The sequence below is a fragment of the Rhinoraja longicauda genome, chromosome 17 (genome assembly GCF_053455715.1).
Source record: "Rhinoraja longicauda isolate Sanriku21f chromosome 17, sRhiLon1.1, whole genome shotgun sequence".
In the NCBI taxonomy this organism is placed as follows: domain Eukaryota; kingdom Metazoa; phylum Chordata; class Chondrichthyes; order Rajiformes; family Arhynchobatidae; genus Rhinoraja; species Rhinoraja longicauda.
In genome coordinates, this window is record NC_135969.1 from 19,126,325 (window position 1) to 19,143,475 (window position 17,151).

Sequence of the window (17,151 nt, forward strand, 5' to 3'; positions counted from 1 at the left end):
CACCCCGTACACCAGTGCTATCCTACACACTGAGGACAATTTATAATTTACATAAAATAATTAACCCACAAACCTGCACGTCTTTGGAGTGTGGGAGGAAACCAGAAGAACCGGATAGAACCCACACGGTCACAGGGAGAACACCCATAGTCAGGATCGAACCCAGGTCTCTGGCGCTGTGAGGCAGCAACTCTACCAATGCACCACTGTGCTGCCCTTGTGCAATTACAATGAATCAGTCCCTTCAGGTCAGAGATGGAGTAAAAAATGTGGTATAAAAGCATCACATGACGAAGGAGAACTCAAAACTGCTCCGCGCCTCTGCTGTTCAGATGCAAACCACCACAGCAGCAGAACTATAGCTCATAAATGCGATGCTTCAAAATAAATCAGCAGCAAATTATATGAACTGAGCAGTATTTAATTAACTAATGTGCTGTAATTGCCAGAATGCTATTGTATCCTTTATTGATCCACCAAAGCTTTGCACGCATGCCAACAGTTAAAATCAATAAATTATATTATATATCCCAGTCAGGCACACATTTCCTGACCATAAATCTTACTTCCCATTCTCTGGATTCTGTATCATTATATGAAACATTGTAAACTGCTATTAAACATTTACAGATCAATTTAACTATGACAACTAGCACAGTGTTGTGGTATGTTCTGGCTAGTTGGCATAGCTGTGGTGGTGAATCTGTGGAATTCTTTGCCCACAGAAGGCTGTGGAAGCCAATTCAGTGAATATATTTAAGGCAACGATAGATAGATTCTTGATTAGTACGGGTGTCAGAGGTAATGGGGAGATGGCAGGAGAATGGGATTAGGAGGGAGATAGATCAGCCATGGTTGAATGGCAGAGTAGACTTGATGGGCCAAATGGCCTCAATAGACGATAGACAATAGGTGCAGGAGTAGGCCATTCGGCCCTTCGAGCCAGCACCGCCATTCAATGTGATCATGGCTGATCATTCTCAATCAGTACCCCGTTCCTGCTTTCTCCCCATACCCCCCTGACTCCGCTATCCTTAAGAGCTCTATCTAGCTCTCTTTTGAATGTATTCAGAGAGTTGGCCTCCACTGGCCTCTGAGGCAGAGAATTCCACAGATTCACAACTCTCTGACTGAAAAGGTTTTTCCTCATCTCTGTTCTAAATGGCCTACCCCTTATTCTTAAACTGTGGCCCCTGGTTCTGGACTCCCCCAACATTGGGAACATGTTTCCTGCCTCTAATGTGTCCAACCCCTTAATAATCTTATACGTTTCGATAAGATCCCCTCTCATCCTTCTAAATTCCAGTGTGTACAAGCCTAGTCGCTCCAGTCTTTCAACATATGACAGTCCTGCCATTCCGGGAATTAACCTAGTAAACCTACGCAGCACGCCCTCAATAGCAAGAATATCCTTCCTCAATTTTGGAGACCAAAACTGCACACAATACTCCAGGTGCGGTCTCACTAGGGCCCTGTACAACTGCAGAAGGACCTCTTTGCTCCTATACTCAACTCCTCTTGTTATGAAGGCCAACATTCCATTGGCTTTCTTCACTGCCTGCTGTACCTGCATGCTTCCTTTCAGTGACTGATGCACTAGGACACCCAGATCACGTTGTACGTCCCCTTTTCCTAACTTGACACCATTCAGATAATAATCTGCCTTCCTATTCTTACCACCAAAGTGGATAACCTCACACTTATCCACATTAAACTGCATCTGCCAAGCATCCGCCCACTCACACAACCTGTCCAAGTCACCTTGCAACCTCATAGCATCTTCCTCACAGTTCACACTGCCACCCAGCTTTGTATCATCTGCAAATTTGCTAATGGTACTTTTAATCCCTTCATCCGTCATTGATGTATATTGTAAATAGCTGCGGTCCCAACACCGAGCCTTGCGGTACCCCACTAGTCACTGCCTGCCATTCTGAAAGGGACCCATTTATCCCCACTCTTTGCTTTCTGTCTGTCAACCAACTTTCTATCCATGTCAGTACCCTACCTCCAATACCATGTGCTCTAATTTTGCCCACCAATCTCCTATGTGGGACCTTGTCGAAGGCTTTCTGAAAGTCGAGGTACACCACATCCACCGGCTCTCCCCTGTCAATTTTCCTAGTTACATCCTCAAAAAATTCCAGTAGATTAGTCAAGCACGATTTCCCCTTCGTAAATCCATGCTGACTCGGAACGATCCTGTTACTGCTATCCAAATGCTCCGCAATTTCGTCTTTTATAATTGACTCCAGCATCTTCCCCACCACTGATGTCAGACTAACTGGTCTATAATTTCCCGTTTTCTCTCTCCCTCCTTTCTTGAAAAGCCTCGCTCTGCTCCTTTCGCTTATGATCTTATGATCTGTGCAGCAAACCTCTGAAGGTGCGTCGACTGCCAGCCCTGGCTCGCCCGCCATGTAACTGGAAGACCCGCCTCGTCTCCTGCTCACCCCTGAAGACCAAGAACCAGAAGGTGGAAGCTGTCAGTGACGGCGGCAGATGCTTGACAAGAGGCCAGTAAGGAGAACGGGAGGGGGGTGGTCTTACCTTCCGCGCCCTGCTCAACGTCGGCTGCGGGAGGGACCCCGAGGGCACGAAGGCCAGGCGAGGAGAGGGTCAACGGTTCACTGGCCGATCGGATTAGAGGAGATGGCTGCAACGGGCCTTTATGGCCAGTTGTAGCTGGGACTTTAAAAATGGCGGCAAAACCTGGTGACTTGCATATGGATTCAGTGGACTGTTTCTCTACATTCTGTACATAATCGGGGGTTTGGCCTTATGTATGGCAATGATCTTATTGATCTGTATGCAAAAAAAGAATTTCACTGTATCTTGGTACATATGATAATAAAAGAATAATTGAATCACTGATCAATATAGCACCTGACGGCATCAACATCTTGCATGAAAATATAATTATCTGCATCAACAGAGAAGACCATGACAGGAGGCAGCTATCTTCCCAAGCCGATACATTGGAAGAGAGGAATACCTTTCCAATATAAGCAGCATTTGGCTTCAGACATTACCTGCTATAGAAATGTGGTGTGCACAAGGTAAACATCAAAAAGATTATCGCTGTTAGACATTCCAGTGGCCAAGCTTGTTGGGGTTGGGGGCACTTCAGAAATTGAAGTAGCCTTGGGAAGTGCCAAGAATTTTTCATGGAGTCATAGGGGCTTATGTTCTCCCCCACCCACCCCTCTCTTCCCTGTACCCCACCTTGACGCACACCCATTTTCCCTCTCCCCCTCCTCTTCTACCAATGTTCTTTCCTCTGCCTTCAAAATTCACGCCTCTTCTATCTTTATCTCACACCTTTTGCTTGTCATCTCTAGCCATTGTCCAACCATCTGCCTATCAACCCCCCCCCCCCCTCATCTGTATCCACCTGTCACTCGTGAGGCTTTGTCCTGCTCCTTCTCGCTTCCAGCTTTTTCCTCCCACCCCCCAACACCCACCACAGTTAGTCCGAAGAATGATCCTGACACGAAAAGTGTCTCAGAGAACTGAATGTTCATACAGGGTATGAGAAGTATAGTCAAGATGGCCGTGTTAGTCTGTGGGCCTGTAAGGCAAATTTATAACTCGCCTAACCCCTGAGATGGAGACAGAGATCCAGAAAGGGAAGGGAGATTCAGAGATAGACCATCTGAAGGTGAGGGAAGTGTATAAATTGGCAGCAAAAATGATGAATTTTAAGATCTACCTGCTTCAATGATCTTGCTGTGTCTCTAAATGGCGGCTACGTTTCATACATCCGTGTCTATTTTTCCAAGTACTTTTCAGTGGTTGTAAAGTACACTGTACATCCTTGGTAGTAAGGAAAATGATTATGTAAATTGGATATTAATTGGGAAAATGCCCAGATTCCATTATTAAGACTACTTAGAAAATTATATCATTAGACAGAGTAATCCGGGTTGACAAATTTGAGTATGTTGAGAATATTATTAGCAAGGTAGGTATCAGAAACCAGTGGACGTGTTATATTGATTTTCAAAGGGCATTCGATAAGGTGCTGCACAAAAGTTTATTTCACTGAATAAGGAATCACAGAGATGGAGGAATACATTAGTATGTATAGAGAATTGGCTAATGTACTGAAAACAGTAGAAATCAATGGGTCATTTTCAGGTTGGAAGAGTGCCGCAAGGATTAGCACTGAGAGATCATCCATTACAGCCAATTGCAAAGACAGCCAAAGCAGTTCATCAGAAGGTGCCATTTAAACAAGTTTGCTTGTGAAACAAAGCTTGGCAGAAAATTACATTTTGAGGGAGGATGCAAGAAAAATTTGGCAAAGAGACATGAAGAGATTAAGTAAATGCGCAAGAATTTAAAGGACACTTGGACAGGTATATAGAAAGGAAAAGGTTTCAGTGATGCGGGCCAAACGCGGGCAAATGGGACTAGTTTAGTTGGGGCATCTTGGTCAGCATGGAGGAGTTGGACTGAAGAAGGGTCTGTTTCTGTGCAAATGACTCTGAGGTGACAAATGAAAGCAGCACAGTGGCGCAGCGGTAGTGTTGCTGCCTTTCAGCGCTAGATCCTGACTACGGGTGCTGTCTGAACAGAGTTTGTACATTCTTCCTGTGACCACGTGGGCTTTATCCGGGTGCTCTGATTTCCTTCCACACTTCAAAGACGCACGGGTTTGTAGGTTAATTGGCTTCAGTAAAAATCGTAAATTGTCGGGAGTGTGTAGGATAGTGCTAGTGTACGGTGTGATCATTAGTCGGCGTGGACTCTGTGGGGAGAAGGGCCTGTTTTCACGCTGTATCTCTGAAGTCTAAATGTAAGGCTTTGCATAAGCTTGGTAAGTAGGATAGAAAAATTATTCATTTAAAGTGACGAGTAACTAATAAATGAATTGGGATGGATTTGAATGATCTTGTATATGAGTCACATCATCATGGAGGAATAGCAAGCAATTAGGAAGGTAAATGCTATTTTGGCCTCAAATATTGATTGATTGAAAGATACAGCATGGAAACAGGCCCTTCAGTCCACCGGGTCCACACCAACCACTGAGCACCCTTTCACACTAGTTCTACGTTAGACCCACTTTCTCATCCATACCAGGGGCAATCTACAAAGGGCCAATTAACCTGCAAGCCCGCGCATCTTTGGGGTGTGGGCGGCATCGGAGGAAACTCACGCGGTCACAGGGAGAACGTGCAAACTCCACATAGACATAGACTCCACCTGAGGTCAGGATTGAACCCGGGTCTCTGGTGCTGTGAGGCAGCAGCTCTACCAGCTGCACCACCGTGCCGCCCTAAATTAACTCGAGAAGTTGAACAGCAGTAGACCATTTGCCCAGATGAATTTGAAAAACAATTTGTAAAACAATTCCTATTGTCCTTTCTCTCCCAATATGACTGCAATTTTTCCCCCTTCAAATATTTATTTAATTCCCTGTTTCATATTGGAACTCTGCCTCAGTCAGTTCCCATTTTGGTATTGGTATTGGTATATTATTGTCACGTCAAGAGTCAAGAGTGTTTTATTGTTATATGTCCCGGACAGAACAATTACATTTTTACTTGTGCTGGGACACAGTGAAAACCTGCGTTACAAGCTGTTCTTTCTCCACAGGTATTATACTATCTCCAAATCAGCTGTCATCGTCACTCTTCCTAAAAACCTTTCACCAAATGACCTGTAGAAACAAACAACTGCAGATGATGGTTAATACGCAAAAGGCCATCTTAACGCATGGGCCTGATGGGCACTTGCCCGGGGGCCCACGAGCATAGGGGCCCCATGCTGATCTGTGTATGTTAAGTGACTTGCAATAAATAAATACTACTTTAAAAATGTAGGTTCAATAAGTGCTTTTTTCGCAACATTTTCGGTCACTAAGTGCTTCTCACAGCGATCTGTAAGTGCTTTTCGCAACAATGTAGCACCCTAAGTCCATCGCTAAGTGCTTTTCGGTAAGTGCTTTTCGCCGGCACGACAGGGGGGGGCTGGTAGGGAAAGGGGGGTGGGGGAGAGTAACGGTAGGGGCCCCAGTACACTGCTTTGCCCGGGGGCCCATAATGCTGTAAAAACGGCCCTGCTACCAACCCGCACATATTTGGGGTGTGGGAAGAAACCGGAGCACCCAGAGGAAACCCACGCTGTCACAGAGCAAACATGCAAACTCCACACACAGGCAGCATCCAAGGTTAAGTTTGAAACCCGGGTCTCTAGCACAGTGAGGCAGCGGCTCAACCAGCTGCACCATCGTGCCCTCTTTGCGACCGGCTCAGAACCCATTTTGACTGCGTTCTCACAGAAATGTCTGCTTCACACACAGTCATGTCTGAAGAAGGGTCTCGGCCCGAAATGTCACCTATCCACGTTCTCCGGAGATGCTGTCTGACCCACTGAGGTACTCCCGCACTCTGTGTCCTTTTGCGTATTAACCATCATCTGCAGTTGTTTGTTTCTACAGGTCATCAATACGAAGTTTTGAGATAAAATGCAAGGAAATTTATCGAATCAATTGAATGATTAACATCAAAGTGGATATGTTACGCACAGTCAAACTGCAGTCACCCACACTTTTTCCAAAAGAGTAACACCGTGTCTTGCTCTTCAAAGGCAGAAAATAGTCAGGGTGTAAAGTTTCAGGCCATGATCATCAGCAGTGACTGTCTGCACCCGGCTGTGATTTGTCTTTAGACAAATGCTGACTCAACAGCTTTCCTTGCCAGTCTGAAGAAGGGGCTCGACCCGAAACGTCACCCATTCCTTCTCTCCAGAGATGCTGCCTGTCCCGCTGAGTTACTCCAGCATTTTGTGTCTACCTTTAGCTTTTGTGAGGAGGAACTTCTTTAGTCAGAGGGTAGTTAATCTGTGGAACTCATCGCCACAGAGGGCTGTGGAGACCAAGTCAGTGGATATTTTTAAGGCAGAGATAGACAAACTCTTGATTAGAACGGGTGTCAAGGGAGAAGGCAGGAAAATGGGATTAGGAGGCAGAGATCAGCCATGACTGAATGGCGGAGTGGACTCGATGGGCTGAATGGCCTAATTCTACTCCTGTAACTTGTGAACGTTTGGGAACTTTACTTGCCACACCTGTTTCAGATTTACTGCATTATAGCATTTCTTTTTATAGCTAACAACTCTTCTCTACTTTCAATGTTTTGTTCCAAACGAGTGTCGAGGAACATGGACTTATATCACACTTACAATAGGCATAACATATGGAGTGCGAATATGACATGAGTATGAGCCATGGAACATAGAACAACACACAACAGTGCAGCAGAGGAACAGGCCCTTCGGCCCACAACATCCATGCCGAACATGATGCCAAGATAAACAAATCTGCTCTAGTGACACAGAGGCGCAGCGGTAGAGACTCGATCCTGACTATGGGTTTGTACGTTCTCCCTATGACCGCATAGATTTTCTCCAAGTGCTCCGGTTTCCTCCCACATTCCAAAGACGTACAGGTTTGTAGGTTAATTAGCTTGGTAAAATTGTAAACTGTCCCTAACACAGAGCTGGTGCACAGGGATCACTGGTCGGTGTGGACTCGGTGGACCAAAGGGCCTGTTTCCGCACTGTCTCTCGAAACCAAACTAAACTAAACTAAGCTAAACTATGTGTAGAACATGAGAACCAAAGGGTTTTTTTTCTGCGTCAACGTATCTTTCAGATTCATCAGAGCAACCCGAGATAGGAACTCTGAACTCAATTTAATAACTCATCCAATCTTTGGCAATTGAGAAAATGCAGTGTCCATTCAGTTCAATGTCTGTCTGCATTAGACAATTAAATCCTGGAGTTACACACAAATCTACTCAGAGATTTCAGTGCAAGCAATTAATCTCAAGTGTCACACAGATAAAGTTTAACATTGATAGCTGGGTACAGAATCCTTTGATTCGACTTCTAACCTTTCCTTATTACGTTATTCTTTCAATTATTTCATTAAGGGCTGTAATTCGTCCTATCATTGAAAGGAAAGGTCATTTGGATGTCCAATAGACAGACAAAGGCATTTGCGTTTACTCTTTTTAAACTAACCTGTCCATTGTGCAAGACACCACCAAAGTTGAACAATGAAAGGTGAATTAGAAACCATTGATAAACTCAGAGCAACACGATAATTAATTGAAGACTGCAACCTAGTACGCTGAAATAATGATAAAGAGTTCAGAACGGTGATAGATCAGCCATGATTAAATGACGGAGTAGACCTGAAGGGCTGAATGGCCTAATTCTGCTCCTATGTCTTATGATCTCTCCCACTTGGTTCCGTCTCCCCATCATCCCCCAAATCACCTGTTTCCGCCTATCACCCACCTGCCCGTCTCCCTCCTGCCTCTCACCACTATATACTGGCTATCTTCCCTCTACATTCTCAGTCCTGATGCAAGGAGTCAATCTAGGATTTCGCCCATTGCCTCCACAGATGCTGCCTGGACCACTGAGTTCCTCCAACATTTTGTGTTTTGCTCCAGATTCCAGCATCTGCAGTCTCTTGCTCCTATAGCATTTGTACCAGGATAACTTCTTTTAAAAGAATTATGTTCACCTACACAAAAACATACAGTACAAACTTGCTGGAATACAGCTCCCTATTCACCAGGGTCCTCTTATTCCTCAATAAAACCATCACATAATAGCCAATGGAGACACGAGAAACTGCAGAAGCTGGATTCTTGAGCAAAACACAAAGTGCTGGAGGAACTCAACGGGTCAGTCTGCATTTGTGGAAGCAATGGACAGGCAATGGGGAGACTGGGTCGGGAGATTGTCTGAGTCTGAGGAAGGGGCCCAAAACATCGTCTGTCCATTTCCCTCCACAGATGCTGCCTGACCCGCTGAGTTCTTCCAGTACTTTACATTTTGTACACATTAGCCAAGAGTGCTGGATATTTAATTATCAACATCATAATTGTTAGCCAAACTTTCTTTTCAGGTAACTTCCACACATAAATTCTTCACTTTCAGTGTAATGCTTCAGGGCATTAATCTTGTGCACCTGGGGAGTAATGCAACAACTATGGTTTCACAAAGGGCCCTGACCTGAAAAATTGCTAATCCATTCTTTCCAGAGATGCTCCCTGACCCGCAGAGGTACTCCAACACTTTATGTTATGCTCTCGAGTAACTCAACGGGTCAGGCAGCATCTGTGGAGGAATAGACAGGCAATCGTTCGGATTAGGGCCTTTAGATTTTAAACTTCAGGGATACAATGTGGAAACAGACCTTTTGGCCCACCGAGTCCGCGCCAACTAGTGATCACCCTGTACACTAGCACGATCCTACACGCTAGGCACAATTTACAATTTACAGAAGCCAATTGACCAATAAACATGCACGTCTTTGGAGTGTGGGAGATACCAGAGAATCCAGAGAAAGCCCAAAGTGGTCACAGGGAGAAAATACAAACTCCATACAGACAACGCCCGTGGTCAGGATCAAAGCCGGGTCTCTGGCATTATGAGGCTGCAACTCCAACGCTGCGCCACAGTGCCAATCTTTTTTGTTTTGATCAAGATTCCAGCATCTGCATTTCCTTCTGTCTCCATAACTGAGACCATGGTTTATGTCCTTAGCAATATGGTCATATGCCATGGTCCTTAACAATATCAACTCTACCCGGAATGCAATATAAGCACAGAACAACATGCTTTAAACACTGCAGCATGCAGACACACCACAGCACGATAAACACCTTGTACCTACTTAGTGCATAGACCATTGGAAAACAACCCGCCCTTCAAATTACGTGGCCAGTGCTAAACCTCCAACCATTCACTTTCACATCTCTCTCCCAGGAATATCATGATTCATTAAAGCAAAGAAGACCAGAGATCTTAGAACTACAAATGCTGTTTTTACCAAAGATAGCCACAAAGTGCTGAAGTAACTCAGCGGGTCAGGCAGCATCTCTGGATTAAAAGGATGAGGTTGAGACCCTTCTGGAGAAGAGAGCCAGTCTGAAGAAAGGTCCTGACCCGAAATGTCACCTATCCTTTTTCTCCAGGGATGCTGCCTGACCTGCCGAGTTATTCCATCCAGCACTTTGTGTCTTTCTTTGACCAGAGACCGTAATTGGACCAAAAATGCGTCTATATTGTTAGCCATGTCCTCACGTGCCATCAGTTGTTTGACTATGCCGGCCTGCTTTACCCCAACGTAAACTCACCAGCTGCTTCATGTCTTGCTGTTCCTCTCCTGGCCCTGCGTGCTCGCCGAGTTCAGTCATGGCTTCCACTTGCTCCTGCTGAGCAAACTTGGACAGCTCTTCTTCCATCAGGACCTTCTCTTTTTCATACCTGCAAAAGAGAGAAATTGGAATTACAAAAAAAAAATTCTCTCCCACTCCACACACCCAAGTTGAATTGAATTGGAAGATACAGCTTGGTAACAGGCCCTGTAGCCCATCAACTCCACGCCGACCATTGATCACCTATTCAAACGAGTTATGTTTCACATCCATTCTCTACACAATTTACAGAGGGCTTATTAACCCACAAACCCACATGTCTTAAGGATGTGGGAGCAAACCTGAGCACCCTGAGGAAACCCATGCAGTCACAGAGAGAATGTGCAAACTCCACACAGACAGCTGCTGAAGTCCAGATGGAACACAGATCTCTGGCACTGTGAGGCAGCGGCACTACCTGCTGCACACTATTATCCTCCATTAATGTTTCTTTCCTTAAGTTTACATATTTGCTGGATTCACCTCTGCTCTGTTGAGGACACTGGACTTTGTCTCTGGAACTGACGCTGCAATGCTGAGAACTATATTCTGTGCTCTGTATCTTTCCCTTTGCTCTACCTATTGTACTTGAGTTTGAACTGATTGCTTCTACGTATGGTATACATGATCTGATTGGACAGCACCTCTCGGTACACCTGACAATAATAAACCTAAATCTAAACCATCCAATGTTCCTTCTCAAGCTGGAGAACGGACTTGATCACAAGCAACGAGGGGCATGACAACAACGCCATTCTATGACCTTCCTGTGATGCTCAATAAGATGCTTTAAGTTGTTCAATGTTGCTTTACTTGTCGCATGTGCAACTGCATGGCAAAATTCTTTTTGCATATCTATACATGCAGGCGCCACCATGTTTTGACACCATTTCCACAGTCCAAAGTCCAGTCCGCCCGCATCCACGTCTACTGGTAAGCCCCAGGCTCGTGCAGGGCCTTCCTCCATCGCCTTCGACTGGATCGGTCTGCAAATCGACATCCCTCTCCTCGCCTGGCCATCTTTGTGTCCCGGGGACGCCTCCTGCAGCCGACCTTGAAGGCACTGGAGGCGTTACCCCAGTTCACCTTCCTGCTGGCCCTTGTTCCTCGCGTCCGACGTCTCCAGCGGTTCCCTCGTGGTACCGCGGTCCGCCGGGCCTTCGGGCCCTTGGGGCGGGTTCCCAGTTCCGTGGCCACAGCACCTCATGTGGGCCTCTGCCGCGCTGCTCCTCGGGTTATGTAATTGATTAGACTGCTCAAGCAGCGATTAGCACAATGGTTCAGTCCACAAATGTGCAGCTCAGTGTTGGACTAAGTCAATCAGAGCAGAAGGGTCCTAGTTTCCATCCGAGACTCATGAATGTCAAGTCCGCAACACAGGGGCATTAAGATTGTTGATTGCTTTGCAGTTAGTTCCCTCCACACACAAAAAAAATTGTTGGCGCTCAAAACCAGAGTGGATACATGATGGATGGCTACTTCAAAAGTGACCACAGGTGACAACAGAACGATAATCTCATGTACTGCCTGTGCAGGCAGATTAGGCCTGAACGTTAATTCAAGATCACTGCTTTCCAAAAACTGGTCCATTGCAGATGTTCAATTTCCATTGGCCTGCTACTGACTTCATTTGGCTTCGCTACCAAGGAACCAAGGTCAGGAATATATTCTGGAAATATTTTTATGGCTCCGATGCTCCTCACAACATATCTCTTTGAAAGAATTTTTGGACATGGCTGATCATCTAAAATCAGTACCCATTCCTGCTTTTTCCCCATATCCCTTGATTCTTTTGGCCCTAAGAGCTCCAACTAACTCTCTCTTGAAAACATCCAGTGAATTGGCCTCCACTGCCTTCTGTGGCAGAGAATTCCACAGATTCACATCTCTCTGGGTGAAGAAGTTTTTCCTCATCTCAGTCCTAAATAGCCTACCCCTCATTCTGAAACTGTGACCTCTGGTTCTGGACTCCCGCAACATCGGGAACATTTTTCCTGCATCATGCCTGTCCAATCCTTTAAGAATTTAATATGTTTCTATAAGATCCCCTCTCGTCCTTCTACATTCCAGTGAATACAAGCCCAGTCAGCCCATTCTTTCATCATATGTCAGTCCTGCCATCCCGGGAATTAACCTGGTGAATCTACGCTACACTCCCTCAATAGCAATAATGTCCTTCCTCAAATTAGGAGACCCAAATTGCACAAAATACTCCAGGTGCGGTCTCACCAGGGCCCTGTACAACTGCAGTAGGACCTCCTTGTTCCTAAGCTCAAATCCTCTTGCAATGAAGGTCAACATGCCATTAGCTTTCTTCACTGCCTGCTGTACCTGCATTCTTACTTTCAGTGACTGGTGTACGAGCACACCCAGGTCTCGTTGCACCTCCCCTTTTCCTAATCTGACACCATTCAGATAATGATCTGCCTTTCTGTTCTTGCCACCAAAGTGGATAACCTCACATTTATCCACATTATACTGCATCAGCCATTATACTGCATCTGCCCACTCACCCAACCTATCCAAGTCACCCTGCAGTCTCATAGCATCCTCCTCGCAGCTCACACTGTCACCCAGCTTTGTATCATCCGCAAACATGGAGATGTCACATTTAATTCCCTTGTCTAAATCGTTAATATATATTGTAAATAACTGGGGTCCCAGCATCGAGCCTTGCGGCACGCCACTAGTCACTGCCTGCCATTCTGAAAAGGACCCGTTAATTCCAACTCTTTGCTTCCTGTCTGCCAACCAGTTCTCTATCCATGTCAATACCCTACCCCCAATACCATGTGCTCTAACTTTGCACATTAATCTCTTGTGTGGGACCTTGTCAAAGACTTTTTGAAAGTCCAGATACACCACATCCACTGGATCTCCCTTATCCATTCTGCTTGTTACATCCTCAAAAAATTCCAGAAGATTAGTCAAGCATGATTTCCCCTTCATAAATCCATGCTGACTTTGACCGATCCTGTCACTACTTTCCAAATGCACTACTATAACATCTTTAACAATCGACTAAAGCATCTTCCCCACTACCGATGTAAGGCTAACTGATTGATAATTCACGGTTTTCTCTTTCCCTCCTTTCTTAAAAAGTGGGCTGACATTGGCTACCCTCCAGTCCACAAGAACTGATCCAAAGTCGAGAGAACATTGGAAAATGATCACCAATGCACCCACGATTTCTAGGGCCACCCCCTTGAGTACTCTGGGATGCAGACCATCAGGCCCTGGGAATTTATCTGTCTTCAGTCCCAACTGTTTACCGAACACCATTTCCTGACTAATGTGGATTCCCTTCAGTACCTCCCTCCCACTAGATCCTCGGTCCCCTAGTATTTCTGAGAGATTGTTTGTGTCTTCCTTAGTGAAGACAGAACCAAAGTACTCGTTTAACTGTTCTGACATTTCTTTGTTTCTGATTATAAATTCACCTGTCTCTGATTGTAAGGGACCTACATTTGTCTTCACTAATCTTTTCCTTTTTACAGATCTAAAGAAGCTTTTAGAGTCAGTTTTTATATTCCCCTCAAGCGATCTTTCATGCTCTTTATTTCCCCTCTTAATTAACCCCTTTATCCTCCTCTGTTGAGTTCTAAATTTCTCCCAGTCTTCCTCTGGCCAATTTATATGCCTTTTCCTTGGATTTAACACCATCCTTGATTTCCCTCGTTAGCCACAGTTGAGCCGCCTTCCCCGTTTTATTTTTTCGCCAGACAGGGATGAACAATTTTTTGGAGTTCATCCATGCGGTCTTTAAATCTTTGCCATTGCATCTGCACCGTCAACCCTTTAAATATAATTTGACAGTCTATCCTAGCCCCTCAGATTCTAATTAAATAATTAGTCTTTAATCTTAAACCTATGTCTTCTGGTTCTTCATTCCCCTAGTTTGGGTCAAAGACTGTGCATTCATCCCATCTATTCCCCTCATAATTTTATACACCTCTATAAGATCACCCCTCAGCATCCTATGCTCTCAGGAATAAAGTCCTAGCCTGCCCAATCTCTCCCTATAGCTCAGCCCTCGAGTCCTGCCAACATCCTCATAAATCTTCTCTGCACCCTTTCCATCTTAATGACATCCACACAGAGCAGGGTGACCAAAACTGAACACAATACTTCAAGTGTGCCCCCACTAACGTCTTGTACAACTGCAACGTAACAATTCGCCTGGGCAGTTTGCGGCCCGGTGGTATGAACGTCGACTTCTCCAACTTCAGATAGCTCCTCTGTCCCTCCCTTCCCCTCCTCCTTCCCAGATCTCCCTCTATCTTCCTGTCTCCACCTATATCCTTCCTTTGTCCCACCCCCGACATCAGTCTGAAGAAGGGTCTCGACCCGAAACGTCACCCATTCCTTCTCTCCCGAGATGCTGCCTGACCTGCTGAGTTACTCCAGCATTTTGTGAATAAATCGATTTGTACCAGCATCTGCAGTTATTTTCTTATATCCCAACTTCTAAACTCAATATCCAGACTGATGAAGGATAGTGTGCCAAAAGCCTTCTTGACCACCCTATCATACCTGTGACACCACGTTCAGAGAACTATGCACCTGTACTCCCAGATCCCTCTGCTCTACAACATTCCACAAAGCCCTACCATTCACTGTGAAGGTTCTGCCCTGGTTTGACTTTCCAAAATGCAACACCTCACACTTATCTACGTTAAACTCCATTAGCCATTCTTCATTCTACAGGGTGGCACAATGGCGCAGCGGTAGGGCCGCTGTCTCACAGCGCGAGAGTCCCGGGTTCGATCCTGACTACGGGTGCTGTCTGTGTGGAATTTGTACGTTCTCCCCGTGACCTTTGTGGGTTTTTTCCGAGAGCTCAGTTTTCCTCCCACACTCCAAAGACAGACAGGTTTGTAGGTTAATTGGCTTGGTAAAATTGTAAATTGTAACTAGTATGTAGGATAGTGATAGTGTTAGTGTGTGGGGATCGCTGGTCGGCACGGACTTAGTGCGGACAGCCCATTCCCCAACTGACAAGATCCTTCTGTAGGTTTTGATAACCATCTTCACTGTCTACGAAACCACCTGGTTTTGTGTCATCTACACTTCTAAACAAAGGTCCATTAATTACTGAGACAAGCATGACAAAACTGGGAAAAGCAAATACTCTGTACAACCCCGACTTAATTAAAAAAGTTAGAGTCAGTCCCATGGGACCAGATGCCAGGTAAGCAGCAAACTCTTGCTTATGTTAAGTGCAACACTACATTCTCAGTATGCACTTCATGCATGCAATACATAGCATAATATTCCTTTGTAAAGCAAGTATTGAAATAATGTTAGCAATGCCAAATATGTTCCAAAGCAGTTAGAAACCAGAGGCTAAAGCGCACAGAGTGAAATTAGTCAGCATGTGAAAGAGGAGGGAAGATTGATTTAGGGTACAGCCCACTATCAGAACCCCAGTTCTGATATTCAAGTAAGATTCTTCAGGTGAAACATTATTCACTCTTTCAGATGCTAACAAACCTGCTGTGTACTTCCAGCCTTACGTGCTCTCATTTCACACCGCCTGACTCGCCGATTCTCTGTTCCTGGAGGTTAGAAAAGTAACAAAAATGTGCATTAGAGGAATGCAATTTGATTTCCTTGGAGGAGAATAAAGTCCTTGGAACCCATTTTTCTGGCAAACGCACCAGACCTCGTTGACTGCAGATTATTAATTCAAGGGAACTTGAGAATTAAATTGCTGTGAGGTACCTATCAAGGAATAACAAACATATTAATGCAAAAGTTGGCACATATTTTGACTTATTTTATGCCGAGTTTCTGCTAATGGGCAATTGCTACAGTCGTCAAAGGGGAACGATAACCCAGATATGGACGAACAGAGCTACAAAATCAAAGTCGGGGGCATTCGGTAGTGAAATTAAATAATTACATGTGATTAAATGAGAGCAGTAACATTGGCTTTCTCTATGAAATATAAAATCTAATTTAAAAAAAAACCTTTTCCATTACATTGGTGAAACAAGGAACTGCAGATGCTGGTTCATGAAAAAAGAAACCAGGTGCTCCAATGTCCTCCCATATCCCAAAGACATGCAGGTTTGGAGATTAATTGGCTTCTGTAAATTTTTCCTAATGTGTCAGATAGAACTAATGTACGGAGATCGCTGGATGGCACAGACTCAGTGGGCCGAAGGGCCTGTTTCCACGCTGTATCTCTAAACTAAGTACAAAGTGCTGGAGTAACTCAGCGGGTCAGGCAACATCTCTGGAGAACATGGATAGGTGACGTTTCAGATCAATACCTCTCTTCACTATTAGATCTTCCGGTTGCTAACTATTTTAACACCCCTTCCCATTTCCACACAGACCTTTCTATCCTCGGCCTCTTCTATTGCCAGAGTGAGGACACACGCAAATTGGAGGAACAGCACCTCATATTGGGTAGCTTACAACCCAACAATATGAACATTGAATTCTCCAATTTTAGGAATAACAAACTCCATCTCCCTTCTCTTTCCCCCTTCCCAACCACCCCTTACCTGTGCCCTACCTAGATTCCTAGATTCCTTCCTCTGGCTTCACAGTTTGCACTTCTTCTATCCTTGTCTCACACCTTTTGTCTTTTCAAATCTGGTTTTTATCCAACCATTAGCCTATCAAAGCCCCCCCCCCCCCCCCCCCATCTGTATCCACCTATTACTCTTTTCCTCCAGAGGTGCTGCCTAACTCGCTGAGTTACTCCAGCACTTTGTGTCTATCCATCTGTTACTCGCCAGGCCTTCAGGCTTCCGCTCCCCCCCATCCCCAACACAACAATCTGTATGAAGAAGGGTCCTGATCTGAAACGCACCTATCCATGTTCTGCAGAGATGCTGCCTGAGTTACTCCAGCACTGTGTGTCTTTTTTTCCCATTACATTTCCCCCTTCTCAGTTTCCTTCCAATACACT

The 17,151-nt window shown here is 45.1% G+C and overlaps 1 protein-coding gene across 1 annotated transcript in view; it reads right to left on the bottom strand.

Moving 5' to 3' along the window:
• The window catches only part of LOC144602006 (MICOS complex subunit mic25a-like), a 329,321-nt gene that overhangs the window by 300,003 nt on the left and 12,167 nt on the right, over positions 1–17,151 (bottom strand). Inside the window, 1 exon segment of the mRNA XM_078414690.1 lies at positions 10,167–10,296. Within this exon segment, the coding sequence (XP_078270816.1) occupies positions 10,167–10,296 (130 nt within the window).